Raw genomic sequence first — 27,629 nt, 5'->3', positions numbered from 1 at the left:
TCGGAAATTTCAGTCTGTCAATCCTGGTGACCGGGCCTGCGTCAATGGTTCAAAGCCTCTACTACATGTGTGCAAAACTGCCAAGTTCTTAAACTATCAAAGGCTTTATCAGTCCAAAGATGAAGATTCAAACCAACCAAAAGTAGCTCACTTTGCATAGCCAACTTTATTCAGCTGTAATTTTTAGAAATAAAAAGCTAATGAAAATAAAAATTGAATGAGTGAACAAGCGCAATTACTCACTGTAGCCTACTAGTAAGTGCTCAGCCTTGTGCTTACAGCTAGGAAGAACGTCACCTTTTTCACAATGCCCTCCCTTGGCGCTTGCTGGTTTTGTTGTTTTATATCCCACAAAGATAAGAATTAAACTGACTGCTAAAGGCGGTGGTCGATAGTGTGTGAGGGAATTGGTAGTGCGACACTAACGAGCCCAGCCTCATCGGTGAAACACGGTGTAGCCTATCGATCGCTGTCAATTCTTGCTAAAATCGGCTGCCGACAAACATATAGTTCATTGGATGGTCTAAAAGGCTAGCGTGGAAGCTACACCGTTATGGTTAGCGAATCACAATTGATCGCTGTACTATAGTGAGTGCTCACTACCCAGCCTAGTGCTTTTAGCCAGGAAGAACGCCTTCTTATTCACAGAAGGAGTGATATGTTTAGTGCAATCAAATCTGGAGATGCGGCCATCAAATCTGGATGATGCGGCCATTTCTTAATGATTAAATACTGTAATTAAGAAATGGAAAATACACAAAACGACGAAAACAGTCGAAAACAATCACAGAACGTAATCTTTCTTTGACTCAAAACTTGAACGCTGTGAGCTAGCAGCAGTTCGCTTCCGAATGAGTTCATGTTTGCTGACATGGCCGATGACGTCATCACTCTCTTCGGTGACGAGTTTGATTGCGTGCTCAACTTCTTGTGTGCAGCACGGAAAATTGTCAATCTATGCAGGAACCTAACATCGGTATCGACGAAAAGCTCTGTGAGCTGTTAGATGCTGAAATCGCGTAGAATTGGTGGCTTAGTTTCCGCTCGTTCCACCAAAGCAACGAGTTGTTGTCAAATCTGCGTACTCAAAGTTTAGTTTAGGAATTTCGTAACGATATATCCCACCCGTGTACTGTAGGCTACTCGTCCCTTGCTTTCTGGATCCGATGAACTGCGAGCTTGCGCATTAGTTTATACTCGTCATGCAGAAGGGCCAACTACGTTTTCCGGATGCGCAGCGAAGGCGTTTGTTTGTAGGCAACTGTCGATAACTTTTTTTGATTGGTTTGTCAGATAGCGAGTCAGTTTAACCAACCGAAGGAAGGACAGAGCAGCGAAGTGAATCTTCCTGTTTCGCTTGGTAGTAAACCACATGGGAGAGTAAACTTTAACGATGTGCGTCGTCATTTCTATCGGCGCGTCTGTTGATTCTGGCTTCGAGATATAAAGTCGGTATATCCTTGAAGCGAGAGTAAGCCATCGTGCATGACCCTGTTTTCCTGGATCACGAAATCAAATGCTTTATGGAGGCAGACTTCCCTCGATGACCAACACGATATCGATATCCTAACCCTAACCCTTACAGCATCATATGACAGTTTAACTATTAATTTATGGTGAAAGTACTCTCTAAATGCCCAATTTTAAGGTATATTTGTCAAAATGTTGTGGGAGAATGCCCCCAGACCCTCCTGTAGATGATCTATAGTCTATGTTCTCTACTTTCAGTCACCTGGCACAAACTACCTAAATTTCTCGTTGATTACTGTTTTTTCTGGGAAACACTGCGCAGAAAACTCCCGCGCAAAGCTGCAGACGACAATTTGTTGTGTTGGTGATGAACAAAGTTGCCAAACATTCATTTTTCTGAATAAATCGGTTTCAAGAATAAATTCGCATTTTTTGAAGCATGAGCGTATTTTTTTTTAAATTACAAGTTGGTTGTATTTTTTGTTTAATTTTTCACAAAATGATATTTTGTTTTGCTTTTTTTTTAAAGTAGTTTAGTGTTTTTAATTTTATTCTGCGGTTTGTTGCTTCAATTACGTTTTAAAATAAAATTTATTTGGCAACGCTGCACAAAAACTTCCGCCCAAATCAGCAGGCGACAGTCATTTCAGCGTTGCCAGATGGGGAAATAGGATACCAAATAAAAAAATTCTGGTGAAATTTAGAGGTCTTTGGTGTCAAGCTTTTTGACCTTGGAACCAGACAATTTTTTGGTGAAATCTGGTGAAATTTTCCGTACTCAAGTTTTTTAAACTTTTTAGCAGAAAATCCCCGCTCGTACAGAAAACGTTTTGCAAGAGGTTTGCGCATGTGTGATGGCAGTGTGTTGCAAGTTCAGAGTGACCAATTTGCGCTCTTCAATCAACCTTTTGAATCTGACAGCAGCACTGTAACAGCAATTGTGTAGCTTTTTGCCACTGGCATGATTGCAGGCAGTGGCGAGACACTGCTTTTTGGAGGGTTCTTTTCATCAAAAAAACTGGCAAAATGGCAAGTTTTATTTAAAATTAGTGAAAGAGGTTGTTTTTTGCCCAAAAACTAGAAGTTTATCAACACCAGTGACCTTACATAGGCTACATGCATAATTGCATATCGCATACAGCTATTTCATATTCATGGATATCCTGAGAAGGATATGCAAAAGTCTTTCAATTTTTTTCATCGGGATGTTATTGCATCTTTGGGTGCATTTTAACCCTAGCAGTAAAAGTTGCCGCTTTTAAGGTAATAACAGCAACTTTTTTGGTTAAGAACTTTTGATGTTTACGGATAATTATGACTGCTACAGTTATAATCCGTCTATGCAATGTGTGTCACAACATGAGTTTTGCATATTTGTTTCATTTTAGTCTTATGTCTCAAAAACTATTTGTATTTTTAGGCGAAATTGCTTTATTTGGGGTGATTTAAATATCTGGTGAAATTGTGTGCAATCTGGTGATATTTTAGTTACTTTTTGGTGCCAAGCAGCTTCCAGCATCTGGCAACGCTGCCCTGGTCCACGAAAGGGGAAGCAGTAGTAGCTTTTCTCAATTGCCTGAAGACTGAAGAGTATACATACCGCAATTATTTTTGAGTGTTGGAAATCAACTGCATATCGAATTATCTTAGATCAAGGTTAGAAAAATATTAATTTTTAAGTTGAACTTTTAATAGCCGGGTTATTATTATTTGCTCTGTAAAGATTAACGTAGCAGGCATTAAGGAATGGTGGTGTGAAATAGGCTTTGCCTATTTCACACCACCATTTTATTTTTTTTAAGTTGACACACTACTGCATCAAAATTCATGAGCACTCAGCAGAACTGGACAAACCGAACTAGACATAAAAATGAACAGTTAGATGGTTGGTTTTGAATCTTTATCCTCAGTAGGGATGGGCAAAATAGAAGAATAAGCTATTCTAGAATTATTCTAGAATAATTTTTCAAATTTAGAATACCTATTCTAGATTTTTTTTTTAATTTTAGAAAATCTAAAAAGTTTCCTTTTTATTTTGGTTTTATTGAAAACACATATGGAAAAGTGGCAACGAAACGAAAAATAACAGTAACTGCCTAGGAGAGCAAGTCTTTGTTGCAGTGAAGAATGTTTAAAGCTTCTAATTATTCACAGCACAACGGTCTTCCGACGTCTACAAACCGCACTGGTAAAAAGAGCTGGCTAGCCGTTTTCGCTAGGGCGAATAACTATAGCTGAGCCGAATGTAATTTATCAGCAAAAAATCAATAAAAATTTTTTGGTGATCGAAATATAGATATTTTCATTTCGGTTTGGAAATTCGATTCGAGATGTCATTTGAATTCGAATAATTAGAAATTCGGATTGCAACTATTCGAAATTCTATATTGCCCATCCCTAATCCTCAGACTGACAAAGTTTTTGATAGATTATTTGTGGCGGTTTCACATACTTGTAGAGGTTTTATACCACTGTTACAGGGCAGTTACCGATATTGTCAGAGCAAAGTTTTCATAGTTGTTTGAAGTGTTGTCTCTGAATCAGCCAGATATCGCTAAATGGAAAGCAGCCCTGAATTGTGTTGGTACAACTATCGTTGCAAATTAATACAAATTACAAACTTTGGTAAATGATTTCTTTGTATCATTTTTGGATGGCTTATGATTATCTTTAAATTAAAAAATCACATACGATCTTCACTACACCACTGATCGCTGTAGTTCACTCAGTAAAGGCCTATTTTAGTATAGTTTTTCAAAAGTCCAATCTTATATGACTATTTGCAGTTTGTGTATTATTTTGTTGTTTTTGTTTTGGATATGGACAACTTTGTCTGACACAAATAAATAATAATAATAATAATATTTAAAAGAACTTGTAAGCAAAGTTGTCAGAACCTACAAATTTTTGAGGAAAAAAAGAGGTTTCTAACCACTCAAAAATTGTGAAAAAAGCCAAACATTTTTTGCAAGTACACGAGATCAAAAAGAATTTGAAGCATGTAGCTATTTCATGTATGGTACAGTTATACAGGTGGCGACGATATCGGTTTCAGAGAAGCAATGATCAGTGAACTCACCTAACTATGGTCTAAATGAGATGATGCCTGACAACCTGATTATAGTACACTAAATAAGTCTCAACTCTCATCCCTCAATATTGCACTCATGTTAACCGTGAAAACATTGTTTCAAGCATTACATCACAACAAATCAAACAGTGCGGTCGTGATAGACTACTCTAGTATATTTTTCGCTTCTCGTTTTACATGTTTTAGTACAATTGTTTCATAATAAACGTTCACAGCAATTGCCGAGGCATTTTCAACTTTTGTCGCTTGGCATCGGCAACGTTTCTGCTGAAGTAAAATGTGCTAATTTCGAAGACTGTATGTTGAATGTTGATGCAGGTTGAAGCGACGATGGCCGCCATGAGCTTATGATTGGCCGCCGAACAGCTTGCTTCAGTCGGACACGTTTGGCCGCCAGAGAAAAAAAGCTGTTTCGAGGCCTGATATTCAAAAGGTGCCTAAAAAACCGCCACTTTCCAAACCAAAAATTAAAACACTAGACAAAGTCAACTAAAAAACCGCCACTTTCCAAACCAAAAATTAAAACACTAGACAAAGTCAAAAAAGCCCAATTTGGCAGGAAAAACTCCAACCTGGCAACCCTGCTTGTAAGACTAGTCTAATCATAATTATATACACTACTTAGTGTAAACAAGTAGATTTGGAAGCTGTGTAAATTAATGATATTTATTTCTAAACTAATATTTTATCAATGTATATATTATTTATTGCCATCTTTCCTTTAGTTGCTGCCAATTGCATGTGTTTATCACACGTGCTCGAACTTACATGTCACAAAACTATATGCTATATGTACTTTTTAATGTCAGAGTTACAAGGAGATCATGGCTTCAAAGGTTATGGCGGCCATATATGATAGTTATAGTCTCAAATGAATTTCAAGTGGTCCAATATAGTATAGGCTGCTATGACCAATAGGGTGGATCAAAAATGGCAAAAAAAAATTTTTTTCTTAATTTTAATTAGCTAAGTATGGCAAAAGTTGCCAATATATCACCATAACACAATGTAAAAAATTGAAGAGGTTTGAACAAGTTTTTGATCTCCCCCCGCGACATACAAATTTAGGCACTTATACATATAAGAACTGCATGGCAAATTTTTTTTCGATTTTAACTCGCTTTGCAGACATGGCAAAAGGTTATAATATAACACCAAATACAATGAAAATGTGTGTACTTAAGAGTTTTGACTTCACCCTCTTTCAGCATATTAATTTTAAAGTGACTTGGCTGATGGACCACCCGCAGTTCCAACAGGTAAACGCCTGTTAACCATCACCATCAGATGGCCGAGTATAGACTCACAAGCTTAAACTTTGTATGACTAATTTGACAGGTGGCCCATTGGCAAAGTCACTTCCTATTAATTTATGCGCTCATGCATACCAAGACTGCAAGCAATATTACAAACATTTACAAGTTGAATTGAGTAAAGTCACGTTTAGACTCAAATGTTGGTAAATGTTGGCAAGCAATTCCGGCACAAATGAAGCCGTCTCGATATTTCGGTCCACAAACTGCTTTAGATGCATCGTTAACCAGCTTGCACGAGCCTTTCAACAGCCTGCGTGTGACATGGAAATTTGGGAAAAAATACAGTGGGAGTCACATCTATCATGATGAATTGCAGTTTAGCATTCGTCATTGTTTTAATTACAGGAGGCTCCGTGATAGGAAGATCTGTCCAGTTAATCAGTTCGAAGTATTTCACTGCATCAAAATTAAGCTTTGAGGGAACTTTAAATTTTTGTATTTTTCCCCTGGGTTTTGCAGCTCTAGCTTTCATCACTCCACGCAGGCCTAGTTCTCGAATATGTGGTCGATGGTAAGTTATCATAGCCAAAATTATATTTTCCGGATGAGCAAAGTATGAGTTGCGGTGCATAACTGGGTCGATAATTTTATTGTGTTTCTGACAAAGATATCGTGATGTGGTTATCATTTGGTGAATGTGTTTAGCTCCATCTTTGCAAGATGAATGTGATTTTATTGTGAACCACATTGGAGCATAAACACGGATAATGAACATAACCAATGCTTGCCGTCTCCCATACGGATTGTTATCGCTGACATATAATCTATGGGTTCTATTAATTAGCTGTAGTCAGCCATCGTGAGTGTCTGAGTGATTCAAGCATCCTGGGTTTCGCATCACCAGATCAATGCTACATTCACCAGTGCAGTCAAACTGAATGGTGAAGATTGATGAAGGGAGTACCAAGTAATAATAAAACTAGGCCATCGCCCAGAAGAGTTACCCATACTAGTCTAAGTAAACTGCCTTTTAATCTGTAAGAAGCGCATATAACTTTTATTAAACTTTGTGGAACCTGCAGTGCAAGCAAATTCCAATAATTGTACTATAAAGCTTCTTTTTTATCTAGAATTCTTTTGAAGAATCAAATACTACATCAGCTAATTGTTGAGATACCCAAACCAAGTATTTTAGCAATGGTGATAAAACGGTCAATATTGTAGCCTATCTGTTTGAACACAAGTCGCTTATTATGACATCATAAAGCGCATAAGTGAGTCACACAGTATTTATGCTTTTGACCAATTTTGCGGGAGACTTTCTCCAACCCGATATTAGGGAAATTAAAACCTTCCGGGGGGGCGATCAAAAAATTGTCAAAACCAAAAAAAAAAATGCATGTATGTTATTATGGGTATTTTGCACCTTTTTCACATACTAGCTTAGAAAAATAAAAATTTTGGATTTTTCGATCCACCCTAATGACCAATAGCAGGTCAGGAATCTTTCATGCTTTTTTAATTGCTATGCTCTGAAATGTGGCCTCTTTCCAGGTATCAAGATATTCTTTCGCGGCTGACCTGTCATGAAACAACTGGCTGCAGCCAACTGAATTCAACTAAATTGTTAGCATAGAACAATATGACAAAGCACAGACAACCCTGTCTTATATACCATACCAAACATATTATATATGTATTATGTAATTGAAAAAATAGAAGCTGATGTTTCCCAACGTCTGTTCTGGTTCCTCAACATTATTGAGGATGGTATATTATTTGAATAGAATAAGATAAGCTGCCTTTACGGTGGCAAGAGCTTTTTTAAATAAAATATACAAGTTTCAGAACCTGACTGATTTTGCTTAATTCATTATATAATATATGTAGTTTTCAAACATGTGATGTTCTTGTTAAACTGACACTAGATCTGTGGTGTATAGTCAAGTGGGGTAAAAAAAAATAGTGGGGTTATTGGGGTAAAAAAAACACTTATATACCATCTCACATCTAAAATGAGTAGATATTCACTCAACTTTTTTAGTGTCTTTTTAAGTGGTCTCTGGTGATTACTTTGAGGGGTAGAGGAAAAATATTGGATTTGACAAAGAAGAGATATGTTAAATAGAGTAAATATGGCCAGCGAAGGGTGCAAAAAAAGGTTTGGAGGAGTTTAATAAAGGTTTTTGCTAAATTTTAGTGATAGGTAGTATGAATGTTTAATGTTATATTGTGAGTACTATGTTGTGAGGCTACTAGATGCAACAAAGACTGGGACCTCCAAATGTTTGTGTAAATTTTTATTGAGGTGTTTTTTTTACCCCAATAAAATTCGTTGATTTGGGGTAAAAAAAAACAGTGCATTTTATGGAATGTTTTGGCTTTGTACTGGTTTTATGTCAACTGCCAAGCAGCATATCACCAAAAAATACAAAAACAAACTTCTGGATGCATCAGTGCCAATGTATGCATGTGTTATGCACAATCAATTGATGTTTGTTGGAATTGGGGGTCCGAGGTTAAGGTTAGTGTTGCGGGTTAGTCGATCAATAGCGCAGATTGAGAGTACAGAGTGGTCAATCGATCGATAGTGCACAACACATACAATCATACATACACAAAGTGTTGTTTTATTTCCTGTCTGTTGTTTTTTTGTTGTATGTTTAATCACAAACTGCTGGTTGATTTTTTAGGATTCACAATCTGCAAAATTTAATCGCCCCCTCGCATGTTCAAACTAGAGCTGCAGATAAAATTCAGGATGGCGTGCATAAGTACACTAGACACAATTTTTTGTCTTGCTGCTGTTTTTCTTACAGAAATGAGACTTTGCGATTTCACAATGTGTATTTTAATAAAAAGTGCATACAAAAATTGTGGGAAAAATCGTTCACATCATCATCATGACCCATCCGGTCGATTTCGACTATCAGCAAATTCAGCATCTCTCACAGTCCTTGATATATGAGGTACAAAAATGACAAACCTTCTTTCCTCTGGTGGAGAATCATTTACACTACATATGAAATCAATAGCAAAACATATGAAATCAATAATATAATAATAAAGAAGAAGAAGCTGCTATACTAACAGGTGTTTTTTTTTACCCCATAAAAAATATTTTTTACCCCAAAACTGGGGTAAAAAATATTTCAGGTATTTTGTGCATAATTTTCAAACCAGTTAATGGATTTAAAAAATTTCATTGTGGGATGTTAGACATGGTTTGTATATTGTGACCAACTTTAGTGGTCATACTTGATAAGCTATATAAATTTATTTATAATTGTAATCTTATAAATTGATCTTATAAAGTATGATCTTATAATTGTAAAGCAAACAAACATGGTTGAAAAGACAAGACGAGTTGTAGAAGACTACGTGTTGTACAAACTTCGTTCAGTATTTCCTATAAAGAAATCGATCCAAGATCAAGCTCTTTATTTGAATCATGAAAATGGCCAAGATATTATCCATGCTTCACCATTATCCCAGCAAGTACCTTCCAGACTCTGCCTTTCTGTACGTAATATGGCTAAACAATATGAAGATATATATAAACAAGTATTTCTCAGTTGGCTTGAAGAGATAGGGTAAGTTTTTTTTTGGTTTGTTGCTGTAAAAAGAAATATATATCATGGTTGATTTTGCAAATTATTTTGTTTCAAACAGAATAATATGCACAAAATAACAGAATGTTTAAAAGTTTAATATTTATAATTATATACTGTATTGTGTTGGGTGGGGTAAAAAAACAATAGCACTATAATTCTTTGAATTTTTCAATAACTCTAAAAACTATGTTTCAAAAACTTTGCACACTGCACATCAAATATACCGTATATTATATAAGAAGTTGGACACTTTGTTTTAGAATTGCATTGTTTTAGATTAAAAAACTAACCGACATACTACTACAAAACTTATAACAAAACTTATAAATAAATGTTGTTGTTTTTTTAGGAAAACTGACTTATCTTCTGAGGATGTGGATCACATATTCTCTAAAATCACACAAGAATTGTTTCAACTTCCTCTAAAGCAAAGCTTTGTGTCAAGGACAAGCATTCAAAATCCAAAAGTTGAAACAGTTTTACAGGACAAATGTGCAAATATAGAAAACAACCAGATTAAATGGGGACATTTGGTTGCACTTTTAATTTTTGCGGGCCTTTTCGCTGTAAAAGCAGTGGAATGCCACTCACTTAAGGTTGTGGATCACATCATCTCATGGGTAACAAACTTTGTGGATACTGATCTTTCACAATGGTTGACTCAACAAGGTGGATGGGTAAGTAATTGTTAACTTTGTCACTTTATGTTTATCTTTCAATGTATGATGTGACAGCAATGTGAAGATGATCAGCTAAAGCTAATTATTATTGATTGGATTTAGACACAAAATTGCAATACGAAATATTTACTCAGTAATACCATCACAACTATTAGCACAAGCAAATTTTTGTGAACAAGTTTTATCAATTTGTCAATGGTGCTTAATGATGCTCCTCAATTTTACTTTAAATTCCTTAGTGTTACCAATGTATAGGCAAACTCCACCATATCTGTATATACTAAATAAGCAAAATAAAAACCATTTGTTAAGTAGATGGTATTGTTGGCTGACCTACCTTCATTTGTACAAAGAAGGCAATATGTAATTTCCTAGATTGTAGGTACAAATTTGGAACAATATCAGCCAGCAACCACAAGTCACAACATAATACACTTATGTTGTTCTGTGTGTGAAGAAGTGATGTCCCAAGAGTTATTTGGCAAGAGTGTATGTTCCAAATTTATGGTAGTCCTACTTAATAATTGCCCCTACTTGTTTATTAATTGTAACAAAAACTGTTTTTAGGACAATTTTACAAAGTGGAGTAAAGCCAGCGAGACAAGAATTGACTACACCAATGATGTTGAATATGATGCTAACGGTTGTGGCTCAGGGATAAAATCAGTCATGCGTGTAGGTGTTATTGCCGCATGTGTTGGTCTTGGGGCATTAATGTTGTCAAAGAAGTAACCATGGTATTTTAAGTCAGGTTATGTATTTATTTTTTAATATTGTCTTGTGAAGAGCTAAAGCCTTTAATTAAACTGACCAGTGACCAGTCTAACCAGACAGCAAAATCCATCAATATAAAAATGGCGGATTTCGCTGTCTGTGTATGTACCATATATGAAGCATCTTTTGAACAATTGCTAAGATAAAAACAATTTTCTTCAAAATTAGATAGTCATCAGTTGTGAATGACCTGACAGCCTACTTGTGGGAGTGTTCGGTTTCCAACTGAAATATTAGACTTCCTTTACTGAATAACATAATTTGGTTTCATTATTTGCATTTGTGCATGAGTATTGTACAATGTACATCACTGGATAGGGGTGGCTACTTCAACTTTGTTTCAATAAATTTTTATGAATTAATTTAAAACAGAAAACCTCATCGATATCCTAAATTGTCAAACAAAAAAGCAACTTTGTCTCTTAAAACAAAAGTCTACGTACATAGTTTATTGATTTCCAACTGCAAAAGCAGATTTTAAACAAGTGAAATAGCCAGCCCTTCATGCGGTGTCAATCTTTGTCTTTTCACTTCACAATATGTTGGTTTTGTTTCATTTCTATTTTATCTGTCTTCTGTAAGGAAACAGGGGTAACAACCTCTTAACCTTTTGAGGACCGTTGGTAAATATGTGTACCATGAACTTTTTCCACGATGTCTAATCATTTTCTTGTAGTTATCAAAAAGTATTTGTCTCTAAACGTTTCTTAAATAGATAATCTATTTATAAATAAAAAAAATTTGGAAATTGTATTTTGTTTAAGCTTTGTTTTAACTGGTTTTGTTTGGTGAATTCGTCAGGGTTTGAAGCGGTAAACTTTGAAAGATCAACAAGACAAGAAAAAAATATAAAAAAAATATAATTTTTATTCTACATCAATGTTTAGTGATTAATCTGACTTATCCCATCAGTAAAACCATAAAAAAATTGAAAAAAATGTTGCTAGACAATGCTAAACTTTTGTGGTACACATATGTACCAAAGGTCCTGAAGGGTAAATTCTATTAGTCTAATGGAGGGATATAGTGATGTGGGAAAAACATAAAAATTAAGACTGTTGTTGTGAAATTTTAATGTAAATAACACGTCATATTTTAGGAATGTATTTTAGACCTACATGCAAAGGTAAATTTAATTGATATCATTACTTCCGGTTGAAAAATTTTCAATAATTTGGCGCGAATTATGTCAATACTGTATATACAAGCAATTATGATTTTCGTCGTCGTCGCCGTGTGAGCCTCTGAAAACAGTCCCACGTAACCAAATAACTTTACAGACTTTTCGAAGTTAGTTTTTATTTCGCAGAGTAGCGATGAGCCATGAATGTAGAAGTGTTAGCTGTAGAGTTAGGGTATTCAACAGGTTATAGGAAGTGCTAGTCCAGCCTAGGGCATCTCAAAGTCACTTGAACCTTGTATGCTTCGGCTAGGCTAGTCAAGACTAAGCTCAATACTAGTAAAGTTTGTCTCCAAAGCAATACTGTTGGGTTTTTTTTTAAATACAGCTTAGGACTATCAACTTTTCAACAAAGTTTGAAAGCATTTTTTCAAAATTTGGGGTAAAAACATGCTCAGAACGCACCAAATTTATTGCAATTTTTCAATTTTTTTTGGGTAGAGACCCCCCAGACACCCCGCGAAGTCGTTCGCCTTCGGCGAACTCAGTGGCGGGCTTCGCCCTCCCTCCACTATTCATTGCAGCCCCACTGCTCACAAACAGCACCAGCCGCCACTGTGTAAAACCATACCAGCAATGATGCTAAACACATTACCCTTAAGGACCAATGGTACACATATGTACCATAGCGTAACTTCTATTTGAAATAAAAAAAATATATATTTTTTTCAAATACCTCTTTAAAGTGATAAACTTGTAGTAAAAATCATCAATATTTCAATAAAACACGTTTCAAAAGTTTATGGTCCTCAAAGGGTTAAAACAGTTATTGTTGGGCAATGCTTTTTCATGCCTTCAATCTGCAATTTCACTGTGTTGCAATATCTGCTGTGAACGAAGTCGCGGTAAACAGTTTTTACCAGTTTTACGGCCAATAAAGTTTGTGGACCATAGAAAATATTGTACTGGTATGAATTATATTATATAGTTCATTTTCAGTGCTGTATTTTCTATTTGCTGAAAGAAGTAGACGTGCTTTTTGTTTTTTGGGAGGTAATTTTCAATATAGATCGCTGGTTGCGAAAAACTAAATGATGGAGTGAAAATAAATGCTTGTAGTACGTTTCCACTTGACCTTTCAACTTAAGACTTTTTGATGATTTTAAGCAGAGAGTCTGTGCATCTATGAGATTGAAACCATTGGACATGGCTACTTATTTGTGTTTTGTTCAATGTGCATACCGTTTCGCAATACTTTTCTACTACTTGTGATTAGGCCTACCATATTTTCATCGCCTAAAAAGAGGACACGTTTCGCCAGCGGGTAAAATACAAGTAGAATGTTACACGTAAAAGTTATGAGGAATTTTTTACATCCTTTTGGATAATAGACATAGCCTATGCAGGAAAAGTTACAACAGCAAAAGAGACACAAAAAGCCCTGACAAATCTGTTTTTCGCAAGCCGATTTGTTGCGACAAAATAAAAATGTGATGTGATAGTGCAGTGGTTCTTAACCAGGGTTCGATGGAACCCCTGGTGTTCGACTAAGCTGTTTCAGGGGTTCGGTGCGAACGTCCTCTGAAACATTAACGCATGGCCTACGGTACTGAATGGTATATCAGAGAATATTTTTGGAAAATACAGTATTGTCCAATGTCCAGCCGAAACCTGATTGCGGCTTACAGGATGGTAAATAAACTTCACTTTCTCAAAACATGAATTTTCTCACGTTTTCTTTTTGCATGGAGCGGCAGAAGCAGGGCTCTCACTTTCGAGGAAATGTCCTTAGTTTAAGGAAATTTAGTTATATTTTCAATTTCTTACAATATTTTAAAATGTCTGACCATTTTCAAGTTGTCAGATTGTCAGATTCGTAAGTTTTGCTTCTGCGTAGCGTAAAATTTTTAGCAGTTGCAGGTTATTACATCTTTGATTTCCTATTATTTCGAATCGATTTTCGTAGAATAAATAATTATCATATTCAGTTAAAAACATCCAGCAACACTAACAATAGGTTGTTAACTGTAGGCCTACTCTTTGAATCAACGGTTCTCAACCTGGGGTCCGTTAAAGTTTCCGAGTTTGCAGCATGATTGATGAATAAGGAATTTAAAAGTTGATTGTGCTTTATTTATGTATTACAGTGATTCTCAAACTGTAGCCTACGTCGCAACGCCCTATTGCGTCGTTTGATATTCCAAAAGTTCGGTTTTCTAACTAAAAGAATTTATACTGCCTGAATGAGTCAAATCTATTGGCTATGTTCGACTTAATTCTTTTGAGACAGCAGATTGTTGATCAATAAATACTTAATAAAGAAATGCAAACACAGTTTTACCATGACTGTGATTATAACGAATTAATATTGAATAGCTTACAAATGAAAAAAAGAGGAATTCTCTGTAACGGTCGCCAAATTCTATTAATTTATAGAAAAACATTATATCAACATATTGATCATCCTACTGAATAGTACTGATTTTTGATCCTGTGTGCCAACATAAAGCTCATAACTTCGTCAATGTCATCAATCGTCATAAGTGCGTCGCAAGTTCAGCAGATTCATCTGAGCGTCTCGCTTCGAAACTGATGTAACATTTGATTCCATTAGGAGACACGTTAATTACAGAATAGTAGATAAACATATTTTTAGGGGTCCCCTTCGAAGGCACCAAAATGAGTATGCCACGACAAAAAGGTTGAGAACCACTGCTCTAAATCTATTGTCGAGCTCGTGTGAAATGACACAAAACAGGCAGATTTTAGTTATATTGCGTTCCACTAAATCGACAGGTGCTTTGCAAGGAAGGATTGTGGTAGGCTACTTGAGGCTGGCATGTGAAAGGCATTCGATCACATCCATTCTAACAAAGTTTTTTTTTTTCTGTGGTGTTTTGATTGTGTAGTGCAAACATGTTATAGCCTAAATCACAAAAAGTCATATTTATCTTTTCCAAAACCCCAGGTTGGGGGGCCCATCTCTGTTTAGGGCCCCACCCATATTCATATTTAGTTTGTGGACTACAGCGTTTTGTGAGTATTTGAAATAAAAAAAAATGTGACAACAGTGACATGACATGAAAATGTGACAAGGTGACGAGGTTTCTGCTATAAAATCGAAAATGGCAAAATACTGTTGTGAGTGATAGCCCAGCCAAATAATGTTAAGGTTTAGAGTCCAGGGGTCACCAACCTTTTTTGCATGCGGGGCACTTTAGCACTAAGGAGAGCTGTGGCGGGCCGCACTAATAAAATTTTATGTCAGTTGACTCTTATGGTAGAAAAGAACGCATTTCGTACCCAGTATCCAGCGTTACATGTTGTTAATATTTATCTTAGAATACCGCAGCAACAAAATTAGTCGAACAACGCTACTGCCAAGCCAAACTCCTTTAACAACACTTTTGACTTATTTGACAATGCTTAATAAACGAGGCTATACTTGTTTGGCGCACTTATAGCGAGGCGAGTGGTTTCATCAGAATATTCATCGCCAAGCAAGATTGGTGTCGTTTTCGCTCCATTTCGCTTCACAAAAGATATCTTGCAATTAACAGTTTCAGTAAACAAGGAAATGTTTGACACATCGCAATATAGGCAACAATAGTGACCTGCAAACATATCAGTGAAAAATAGACTCCAATAACAGGGATAAAGAAACCAGGCACCATGAAACAAACGCTTGTGGAAATCACCAAAAAAAAACGTTTCTATAGCAACTCATGAACAGTGTTCCCTCTAAAAAAGCAATGAATTGGTTTTTCATCCATTCTGTGAGAGTCTCTAAAACCGTCTTTCTTTGATTATTATTAGACAACTGTCTCTTGCGGTGCTTACCAGCATGGCAAGAAATGTTGATTAACAACATTTTGCAGTACTAGCTAAATATTTTCGTATTGCAACCAGAAAAAGTCTTTAAATTTATACATAATGTTTTGCCAATTGATTATAAATTGAGTTGGCACACCGACCTACTTTGCCAACAAAACTTGCATAAAAGCAGCACCTGCTTAAGAAACACAATAACGGTTGTTTTTGGTTATCGTATCCAGGCTTACACCTGGTGGTTGAAGATTTAGATTAAGTGGACAGGAAGGCAAGGAAGCCAATCTTCATGTCCGCCTTCAGTCATGCCTTTAAGTGTCTTGCCAAAGACACAGCCGCGTGCTATTGGGCGGTGTAGAAGTGGTGCCCTTTCGATTGCCGTTCCAGGGCTCTCACCACTCGGCTATGCAGCCGATACACAACGCTACAATAACGGTGAAACGCACACTAGTGTTTACATGACATATACAAACTTAAAATAAGCAACCCTATGCTGACAGACAATTTCGAAATTCGAAAACAGACGTTTTAATCAACCACTGGGACAGTGTGGTTGGACATCGCATTGGAATAACTTTAAGCGACCCCCACCTAGAACTAGAATTAGTTGGTCGGTCGGTGGAATCGTAAAAAAAGCGAAAATATGCCTCCCAGAAGGTATTTTTGCCTTCATGCTCTTTAACTCCTCAAGAAAAGTATTTTTGGTTATACTTGTACGCTGATACCTTACGCGGGCCGCACATAACAGCGTGGCGGGCCGCCAGTTGGTGACCCCTGGTTTAGACCATACATGTGCAACCGGAAGCTCGCCAGTAGGTCTGGGCGTCCTGCATGGTACTCCGCATAATACTCGAGTGTGTACTGAAACTATTATAAGTTATATCACATTGTTTCCAGCCTTGGCTGTAGAATCGGATTGAGGAAGACAAGCAACGAATCATAAAAATTGGTGAAAAGTTGCGGTTCAATGGCTTAGTGGTTAGTGCGCCCGCCTCTGAACCGGTTGGCATGCGTTCGATACCCTGTCGGGTCATACCAAAGATTTTTAAAAATGGTACCGAATCTAATTTCTGCTTGGCACTGAGCAATGGAATAGATTCGGGTAATAATGTAGGCTACTCAGTTGCACCTCTATACGGCTTCATTGACACTGCCTGCTTTGTAAAGCGCTGAGGAGCAACGCATTTTGTGATGGATACAGAGCTTTATAAAAACAAGCATTTTTATTAAAAGCTGAGCGCACTCGTTGATGCTTTACATCAAAACAAGTGTAAATTTTCATGCGCTGCATAATATATCGCTAAAGCTTGTGATATAATAAACTGGCATGCGATTTCACAATGCGAGTTCAGCACTCAAAAGTGTGGAACATCATTGCCAACCTTGTGGTGTTCTCAGAACTTCTCACAAACTTGATATTGTTTTGAGTTGCCTATTTTTCAGATCTACGAGTTACTTACGTTTGGGCTTGTTTTTTGTTTTTTCAAATGGCTTGTTTACTTTTTGGGCTTGATTTTGAGACTGAAATTGAGAATGTTTTGCTGCAGTCACTATTCTGCTATTTTCCATTGCAGCCTGCCGTGTGGGCTATACCTATTGATTGTGACAGCCCACTTTTACTTTTTGGACAACCCTAGAATGACGATTTGCGACCTCGTTTTTGGTCACGACCCACAGTTTGGGAAGCCTTGGGCTAATGGACGTTGATAGTTTTAGGATGACTATGTTTCCAATAGTCTCCTGGTGTTGTTTCACAAGCCATTTGTGTTCTAAATATCATTCACCACAACTTACTTGTGCGAAATGCCAGTTTCTACACTGACGCTGATCAAGTACCAAATCAAGACTGTTTGTGCACAAAAGACATACACTTTTCACCTATGCCAGTAAAATAAAATGATTTTACTGGCATACGTTCATTACAATAAAGTCAACAGTTTGTTTAAAGTAGTAACTTCAATAAAGGAGTAAGTGAAAGCAATATTTCGAAAAAACATTGACATAAGTTATTAAGTCAATGTGCCGCGCGATTGATTCGGAAATGCGTTGGTGTGCCGTAGTCCAAAAACATTTGAAAACCTCTCGTCTATAGCATGAATTTTGTAAGAAAGGCTCAACAATATTCAGCGATAGACACGTGTTTCACCCATAAGGCTGGGCTCTGGTTAGCGAAACACAACGCTCGCTGTTCTATAGTGAGTAGTCAGGTAGTACTGACGCCAGGAAGATCGCTCCTTCTCAACTGACTTCGTTTTGCCACAATCCCGCAAAGATTGTTGTCTTCATCTCGCTTTGACTCGAATTGCTTCGCATTTGTAGCTTTAATTTATCTTAGAAACTGTACAAACTTGCTTCCGCGCAACTTGCTGTTTTACTACGTACCTTGCACTGTTTTCAGTGATACGTTGTTCAAGTTGTGAGAAACGTTTGTGACTGACGCAATAGACGGATAGCCACCCGTCAGTACGACACTGTCTCGTAACGACAGTGTGTCTAGGTATGAAAGTAGATTGGCAATTGTTGAGATGATCTTAAGTTCTGTTCTTTACGACAAACTTTGCTATTGTCTGCAAAAATTGCCAAACTCGGTTAATTATTTGCTGTTTAAAATGATTGTCGATTTATAAAGAATTTTTTTTTATAAAAAGAATTTATAATTTTTTATAAAAACTAAAGAATTTATAAAAGTTCTTTGTTGTTTTAATTATTTCTTTCCTTGAATCTTAAGCTAAATGTTTGAGAATATTTCCAAGGTTTTTGGAACAGATTTGGGTCTAAAGTATCGTTATTGCATCTTAATCACGCTTCTTACATCACGCAGTGCTGTCAATGAAAATTAGATTACAATAAGTTTGGACATGTGGTATCGTGCCCTTGGTTGTATCATTGTTTTGTCATAAAGCTTCGCCACATTGTAAATTGATCGTGATGATGTCAGCATTTGAAGATTCCAAACGTATCTCAAACAAGCTCTATCTGTGCATGGCTACGAGGACGACTGATGAGGAAAGCCGACTTCGTGAAGCTTCTCTTGCAGAAAGGACATGAAGAAGAATGAACTACCTGCTGGAACCCATACCATACGATACTGATTTCAAATGCACAGTTAGCCTGATGTAGTTATATTTAACCAAGGGTGATGTGCACTTGCGTTGCGAAAACTTTACAATAAGTTACGTTTTGTCAATTTATTGTGATAGCGCAGCCTACTCTCTATTTACGGATTGTTATTTATTATGTGATTGTTATTTATGAAACCACGCATCCACTTACTCGTTAGATCATTGGTAAATTTTGCGGAAGATTTCCCATGAAACGATCAAATTGTATGACTTTTTGTAGATATTGGTTTTTACAACTTTAATAAAAACATCTGAAACTTCCGAATGCTTTCCAACAAAAAGTTTTAGTCACAAAATCGGATTTTGAAGGTGTCAGTTCAACGAGAAAATCTATAGAGTGGACTGGAAAAGCTTTTCATGCTGCAAAACAGAGTGGAAAGCGAAATGCAATTTGTGCCAAATTCTTCTAAAAGCCGTAGATTGAGTATAAGAGTCCAAAAAATTAATATGGAACTGTAGCCTAACTTCAACGTTGGAGTTATACAAATCATGTATTTTCAACATTTCAACCTAAGTCTCATGTAGACCCAGCGTTTTATTGAAGGTTTGGTTTGGGTGACCGCTAAGTAGTTTTAAGAGACCGCAAGTGTTTCATTTAAATACCAAAAAATAGCCATATTTGCTTAAACGAATTATTAAACGCACAGCTTAAATGAATTATTCGACAAAGCACAGCTTAAATGATTGTGACAGCGACCAAACAGCCTGCCCAACACGGCCGCCAAACAAGTTTGCTGCACAATCAAACAAAGTGTGCTTGTTGGCTTCTGCTTGTTATGTTTCCACACGTAAAAACTGATCATTATGCGCCATAAATCAGAAATAAACATTGACGAGTATCGAAGGTGCACTTCTTTTGTGAATAACTCTTTGATTCAGCTGTTAGCTGTACCTCCACTTATTCTTTTTTCCGGACGTGAACTATTGATCGTAGGCTATATTCGTATTATCGACAAGACATAGCGAGAAACAACCATTACTTTTCTACTGTAGTTGCAAGTCCAAATTTTGAGAAACCGCTGGAGAAATTTCGGTCCCCGAAACCCTTAAAAAATAACACTGTGTAAGCCTACACAGTTGCGCCTCCATACGGCTACATTTACAATGCTTTGTAAAGCGCTGAGGAGCAAACGCATTCTGCGATGGATACAGCGCTATATAAAAACAAGCATTATTATTATTATGACTATTTGACAACCACTATAAGCATAAACTTTGGGCATTAACTACGTCACAAATGAGCTTCTCTTTGCGTTGACAAAGAGCTAAAAGAAACGACATTCTTTTGCTTCTGGCTCATTATAAATATGATATCGCATTCATCGTTTCATAACCCCTTTATTTATTTCGTTACACTTTCAATGGAAGCGCAGCTACTAATTTTTAAGTCATTTGTTTTTGATATCACGTATTGTCAAAAGTAGGCTATGTTTTATGTGCGTAGGCTACACTTTTCTCGCTGTGTTGACCACAAACACCTCGTGCTTTCCAATGTAAAAGAAAACATCGCATTTATGTATCTACTAAGTTACATTCAGGGCGCGTGAGCACCATTTTACTCCCCGGAAATACAATACTTAGTGGGCCTCCATGTTTAGTGATGGCTCTTAAACCAGGACAAGAAAGGTTACATCCGCAAACTCTTTCAATGTGGAGCAAAAGTTAGCTCAGTGGTTACGCGCCTGGCTCAGGATCACGCGGCACAAGTTCGACTCTTGGAGTGTGCGCTTGAGAAATGAATTTCAGGGCTCCTCTCCATTCAGCGGCATCTGGTGAATGGAATAATTCCCCGGCAACAACACTTCAGCAATCGGAAAACTTCACTCTGCCAATCTCGGTAACCGGCCCTGCGTCAAGAGCCTCTACAAGTATGTGAAACTACCAGGAATAACCAATCAAGGCTTTGTCAGTCCGAGGATAAAGATTCAAAACCAAACCAAAACTTACGTTTATCATTTGAGCAAAGAGTAAACAACTCTAAAATTTTAAAAATAAGTTAGCATAGTTCAGTGCTTCCCAAATGGTGGGTCGCGAAGCATTTCTAAATGTTGTCAAATGTTAAAATTTTCTAAAAAATACCGACGTTACTATGGATCTCACAAGCCTCAGTCAGTGTCGGTCTTAGGGTATTTCGGGCCCTGTGCGGCATATGCTTTGCGGGCCCCAATGACAATAGCCAAATCTAATTCAGTAGCGTAGCTAGGTACTTTGAAAGGGGAGGGGAGGTGGTGGCGCGTGATCGCCGAAGGCGACAACCAATGGTGGGGGGCCTCCCCTAGAAAATTTTGAAAAATTACTTTGAATTTGGGGCATGCTGAGAGCATGTTCAACAAAAATTCAGGTATGAATATTACTGTAAAATGGTGCTGTCCGGTGGCATAGCAAAAGGATAAGGTCATGCTTTCTTTGGCATTTTTCGGAAATAAAGCTATGTCTCTATGTTGAGTCTGGATGCAACCTATTTTGTCCCCTGAGAAATTCGTACCCTGAAATCGTGCAACAAAATTAAATTTCGACCTATTTCGTCCTCTGAAAAGATCGAGAAATTTTGAAATATTTGCGGCAACTCCGATCAGCGACTTCGGCTATTTCGTTTTTTTTTCTCGATCTTTTCAGGGTACGAAATGTTCAGGTAACGAAATAGGTTGAATTCGTTGAGTCTCTATGTTTTCTTGTTTCTAATTCCTTTGTTGAATTCACTTGTTGAATTTTTCCATTGAAAATGACAAAATTACTGCATTTTCTGAGTAAATTGCGGGCCCCCTAATTTGCGGGCCCTGTGCGATCGCACGGTTTGCACATCCCAAAGACCGGACCAAACTGAGGCACTGCCTCAGTTTGGTTTTAAACAGTAGGCTACTTCGCCATCACTACTTCACTAATCTTCACTTCATTTGTTGATTTTTCATGAATTGTGCACCTTGTTTTCTATTAGATCGGGAAATTATTGCATTATCATTACGTAACAATTATTATGCAACAATGTAACAAATACGTAACAGTTAGATGTGTTGTGTCGCATTAACTATTTCAGTACGTACGCCAGTAGTAAAGATGCCATAATAAAGATGTCATATCTCATTGTGGGTCGCAAAATAAAACTTGCATTAAAAGTGGGTCGCAAACCGAAAAAGGTTGGGAAGCACTGGCCTAGTTAATAGGCCGACAATACAGTAACGGATGTAGAAAGAAGTTGGGGAAGAACCAGACTTTTAATTCTGTAAAGAACTTTTTTAAATAAATGGACGATGCAAAACTTAATGTCCGAAAAGTCGGGTGAAGGGCTTGTCTCTCGAAAATTTTTGACAAATATAATCTTGTTTTTGTCCCTAATTGGCATTTTTGCCAATTAGGCCTAATGTATTTTTTTTTATCAAGGTCGCCTCCACATTTTGTATGTAACCATAGGTCGTTTTGTATGTCACTAAATTCATCAAATTAAAATAGGGTTTTGGTAAGCTGAGCAAAGCCATTTGGACAAATGAAGATCAAGACAAAGTTGCACTGATTTTCTTCCACAGATGAAAACTGGTTGTGCAAGATAAACATATTTGATTGATTGAATCTTTGTCCTCGGACTGGGAAAGCTTTTTACAGAGCTTAATCCTGGCGGTTTCGCATACTTGTAGAGGTTTTGAATCACTGACGCAGGCTCGGTCACCGAGATTGACAAGAGTAAAGTTTTCGATTGTTGAAGTCTTGTTGCCGGGTAGTTATTCCACCCATTAGATGCCGCTGAATGGAGAGCAGTTCTTACCGTGCGTTGCTTAAGCGCACACCACGAGAGTCTAACCAGCGCCGCTTGATCTTGAAGCTTCTTTGTTCCAGAAGACAGGCGCTAACCAGCTCTCCCGTGATTTGTCATAACCTAATATCCGCCATTTTCAAGTTTTCGAGATAAACGACTTTTTGTGTTTATAGCTGTAAAATTAACAAGGTAAAACACTCGAAGTTGACTTTTGGAAGGCTGGAGCGGACAACCAAACAAAATTTTTAAGAATGATATTTTGAGCCAGGTTTTTGTTTGTTTATTAAAATATGGCTTATATTTGGTTTTGCCAGATAACTATAGTTATAAAAAAAGTATTAGGTTTGTATGATAAAACCTAATATATACTCTCGATGTTGACTTTAACCGCCTTATTGGCTTATTTAATGTTATGTTTTTGTATGATAAAGCCTCATGTAAGCTAAATGTTGACTTTGACCACACTATGTTGGCTTTGTAAGCCTAAATCAAACCTAAAGTGCCGGTAAGCCTCTGGATTTCTCCCAGAACTGTGCATCATTTCATCACTGTAATTCTCGATGACTTTGCTGATATCACAAAAGCCTGCTAGGTTAAAGGCTATCGCTGACGCAAAATTAGTTGCTGGTAGCCTACTTAATAACCATGCCTTCATTTAAGGCAGAGGTGATGAACCTGCGGGCCGCATGCGGCCCGTCAAAGAATTTTGTGAGGCCCGCAAAACGATTTGACAATCGCTCATGCATTAAAGACAAAAGACATCTCAAAGCTGTTTTGTGCATTCACTGGTACACCTTTCCTTTGCTATTTTCTTGCCCCAAGCACCAACTTTCAAGGTTTAAAGTTACAAAATAGGAAAGCCATAAGGCAAAGTTGTTTAAACACTATTCACCAACTTCACCTTGTATTTTTGGTCGATTCCAATCTATGACGTCATAGAATTTTGACAAGCGCTAAGTTGTGTGGCCCGATAACTCATGTGTAATTGACAAAGTGGCCCGCGACCGCAAAAAGGTTCGTCACCCCTGATTTAAGGCTACCGTACTACATTGGCTCATTGGCTGCACAGCATCTGGGACGGTTGATTAAAAATGACTAAACACACTGAGTAGCGTACTCCCGGGCCTCTGCTTTAAAATCTTAATAATCGTATGCAAGCTAAGTTATTTAGCGTACCGTAAAGTCAACTAAGCCATCAGTACACCAGTAGGCTACGAAAAATCTAACTGATCGGCGAGACGTAAATGATACGGCATTTAATGAAAAGAAAAGCTAGTGTGTTCGGATGGACATTTTTAGGCTAGCCTACGTAATTAAGCTTACTTAGTGCTTGACAACATTTTCGCCCAATCTACTTTATCAAACGCTTTTGAATCCGCTTCATGCAACTCAAGAGATGTAAGATGTTGTGAAATAGCCTGCTGCAATTGCTTCTGAAATTATGGCTGTCACGTGACGATATCCTGTTACGTGATTGGAGTAGATGAATATGTTAGGTTTCAGAAAATTATTCTTGCACAGATTAGAATATGTTAGGTTTTACCCACCAATTATCTCGAAAACCATAGGCTACTACATTATAGGGCACAAATTTTTGTCAGGAGATGCATGAAGTCTTTAAACGTAGAAAAATGCAAAAAAGTCATTTTCGACAAAATGGCGCATATTAGGTCTACCAAAATCACGGGAGAGCTGAGCTGTCGGGGCGGACTGAGTTATGTTTAACATTGTGTGCTTATTGCAGAGGTGTACAGGAACCGGACACGGATCTTTCTGTTTTTTACCGGATCTTGATCTTGTTTTTTTTTAAAACAAACAGAATCCGGATCCTAAATTTTCAAGATTTTTTTATTAATTTTGTCTACAAAGATACAAAATTTTTTATGTGCTTCTGGCAACATTTCCAAACCCGAAAAAAGTTTACCTAGTGATGCAAACCTCGACGCGCACGCGGCCGCTTTTGACGTTTTCGCCGCGTGCCGCGCCGCGCTGCGTGGAAGGTTAAAATGACAAAGCCGCGCTAAGATTAAGATGCAAACCTTGCCGCATCAACTTTGAAGAAATATTAGTTATAAAACTTCAAATTTAAATTGGAAATACGGATCAGTTTTTTTAAGCTGGATTGCTGGAAAGCTATGCAAATGGCTTGCAGTTGACAGGGTTTTTGTGGCTGGCGTGTGAGAGAAGCTGTACGAGTGTTTTTGCTTAATAGCCTAGCTGATAAGACTACCGTCATTCTGGCAGAATAATTTTTCTGCTTTCCGCCTAAAAAAGTCATCCGTGAATAAGAGCGGGGCATAAAATGCGACTTGACCTACTTTCGACAAATCTCAAATAAAACTATAATTAGGCCTACCATATTTTCATCACCCAAAAAGAGGACATGTTTAGTAAATAGTAAGCAAGTAAAATGCCAATGGATTTTTACGTTTAAACAAATTTTACATCTTCTTAGATGATTATAAGCAGAAATGTAGGCTACGTATACGCCGCATACTTGCGGCGTAGACTTTTTGTTTACGCTAACGCTTACGGCCACATTTTTTTGGATAGTTTGCTCTTAAGGCTACGCCGTAAAGTTTTCACGGCTTTTTAGCGCATAGCGTCAACGCATACTTTTTAATGTATTTTTTTTTGCTACAACACGCCAATACTTTCCAGCGCTGCAGTTGAAAGAATGTTTTTAATGGGCAAAGACATTGAAACCAAAACGCAGCAAAATGTCAGATGAACACTTTCAGATGCTTGTTTTTCTTCGTGGAAATTCAAAATAAAACTTGTTTGTTTCGAGTTGTTTATACCGTGTGAATGTTTGGCACCGAGCAAACAAAATGAGTTTACGCTAGTGTATGCACTGACGCTGACAACTTTTTTTACAAGTTACGTTGACGCATACGGCGTATGGTTTTTCGAACGTTTGCGTTTACGCTGACAGCATCAATACTTTTTGTATACGCGTACATCACTGATTATAAGCCTATGTAGCAAAAGTGACAAATAAAAAACATAACATATTTATTTGTCAGATTCAGTCAATGAACATTTTGCTGTTGATTTGATTTTCTCCACAAAAAACATGTGTTTTACATTTGCATTTTGAGCCATAGCTTATTGCAGATGAAGAATTTCTCGATTTTTAACAATTCATTAAACAAAATCTATAGTTCTGCAATATTTGAACTATTCTGTCCATTTTCTGATGTGCCATCATTTAAACAAATGCAAGCTAGCAATCAGGTTTAAGACGCCTTTGCACTAGATTTGGTATTGGTCGAACAGTTTAACATCATTAATGTCAACATTTTTCTCTGACAGATACTTCCACACACCGCTGAAAAGCGTTCTCCTATTCTTTGGTGTATGACAACATAAGCATTCAATCAAAGGATGTGAACTCGAAAAATGAAATTAGTGGTCTATTCAACCAAATAGGCAACACAAGAGCTGGGCTTTAGAGCCGGAGCCCCGGAGCCGTGCATTTTCAACGGAGCTGGAGCTCTACGTGAAATTCAAAAAAAGCAGGAGCCATTTGTTTAAAAAATAGCTCCGGCTCCCATGTATTTCATAAGATGCTATGCTACTACCATTGGCTGAATTCACACAAGTTAACAGCAACCCTTCACAAAATTAAGAATCGTTGCCTCTTTTCTAACTAACCACGTTGCTGGGGATTTGACAGCAGAGCAGATACATGCTCAATTTGTTCATAGCTGCAACCGATGGTACTGACTACTGACTGACGTTCATCCTTCAACCTCAGTTTTTGACCGTAATGGAGCTGGAGCTGTGATATCAATGAGCTCCGGAGCTGTAGCTAATTTATGGTAAAGGAGAGCTCCGGACCTGGAACAGTTTAACATTGACGCCTGCTCCAAAGCCATGCACAAGTGTCTAACAATAGAAATACATCTGACATGGTCATCAAGTAACACTGCCTTCGCTGGCCTCAGAAATAATTGTATCCACAGCAAGCAATGTATTGTCAACCTCAAATTCCATAGACTAAACACTTTTCTTAAACAAGGATAGCCTACTTCTGCCACAGCTCACAGAAAACGTACCTTTCCTTTTTGGTATCGTTGCTTAACCTTATTTAGCTTTCGCGAAGGTTTTTGTTTGTTTTATTATCTTTATCCTGCATTGCGGGAAAGCGGACTTGAGCGCTATGCATCGGTGTACGCCTTCCGACGTAGGCCTACACCTGACCCACGCTGCAGCCGACGGCAATGTCTGTTTCCGGTTGTCTACTCTACTTATGACTTAAATTTGGTACTACCCATTACTCGAAATCGATCACTGGGTAGAGGCGATTATCGTAAAGTTTCTTGCCCAGAGAAACAACAGCAAGTGCGGGTGGCTGGAGTCGAACATGCAGGTATATAAAAACTAAACCTTATTGAAAATGATAGCAATGCAAAAAAGAGGACATTTGAGAATTTTCAAGTGTCCTCGGAGGACAATACATTTTTTATGAAAAAAGAGGACAAATCCTCCTAAAAGAGGACATATGGTAGCCCTAACTATAATGTAATTGGGGGAGGGGTTTATAGCGGCTGCTTTTTCAACACAAACTTTATCACTGCTTTTAGTGTAAAACAGGACATTTTAAGTTCTTAGAATGAACTGGTATTCGAATGTCACGTAAACAATAATGTAGTGTAAAGACAATGTATAATGTAAGGTCTTAGAATGTACTGTTGAATCCTAATACCATGGCTGAAGTTGTAATTAAAGTAATTCCCCTCTTCCTTTGCTAATTATAGGCTATTAATTTAATAAAGTTACAATATTATTGCACACAAACATCTGTCCATAATAACCATCCAAAAACGACAAAACAAGCAAGCCAGACAGTGTGATCAATAGATGGTCAAGACAGTGGGAATACCTGCTCCATTTTGCAAGGGGAGCAAGCATAGGCGTAGC

The 27,629-nt window shown here is 37.4% G+C and overlaps 1 protein-coding gene and 1 pseudogene across 2 annotated transcripts in view; both read left to right on the top strand.

Annotated features, from left to right (window-relative positions):
* The window catches only part of LOC145780139 (uncharacterized), a 200,912-nt pseudogene that overhangs the window by 43,144 nt on the left and 130,139 nt on the right, over nucleotides 1-27,629 (top strand). The window lies entirely within an intron of this gene.
* On the top strand, nucleotides 9,140-12,097 carry LOC145778438 (apoptosis regulator Bcl-2-like). Its single transcript, XM_082589919.1, has 3 exons — nucleotides 9,140-9,410; nucleotides 9,781-10,108; nucleotides 10,679-12,097. The coding sequence occupies exons 1-3, from the start codon at nucleotides 9,163-9,165 to the stop codon at nucleotides 10,841-10,843; spliced, it is 741 nt and encodes a 246-aa protein (XP_082446045.1). The 5' UTR covers nucleotides 9,140-9,162; the 3' UTR covers nucleotides 10,844-12,097.

Source organism: Aplidium turbinatum, chromosome 1 (genome assembly GCF_918807975.1).
Source record: "Aplidium turbinatum chromosome 1, kaAplTurb1.1, whole genome shotgun sequence".
Lineage (NCBI taxonomy): Eukaryota > Metazoa > Chordata > Ascidiacea > Aplousobranchia > Polyclinidae > Aplidium > Aplidium turbinatum.
The sequence above is the reverse complement of the archived record's forward strand: the minus strand, read 5'-3'. Positions and strand labels throughout refer to the sequence as shown.

What these genes read in the sequence shown, in the direction of transcription:
- LOC145778438 (XM_082589919.1), top strand. Translation starts at nt 9,163, where the DNA reads ATGGTTGAAAAGACAAGACGAGTTGTAGAAGACTACGTGTTGTACAAA. An exon ending in AGTTGGCTTGAAGAGATAGG is followed by an intron (nt 9,411 to 9,780) that starts GTAAGTTTTTTT and finishes TTGTTTTTTTAG; the next exon opens with GAAAACTGACTTATCTTCTG. An exon ending in TGACTCAACAAGGTGGATGG is followed by an intron (nt 10,109 to 10,678) that starts GTAAGTAATTGT and finishes AACTGTTTTTAG; the next exon opens with GACAATTTTACAAAGTGGAG.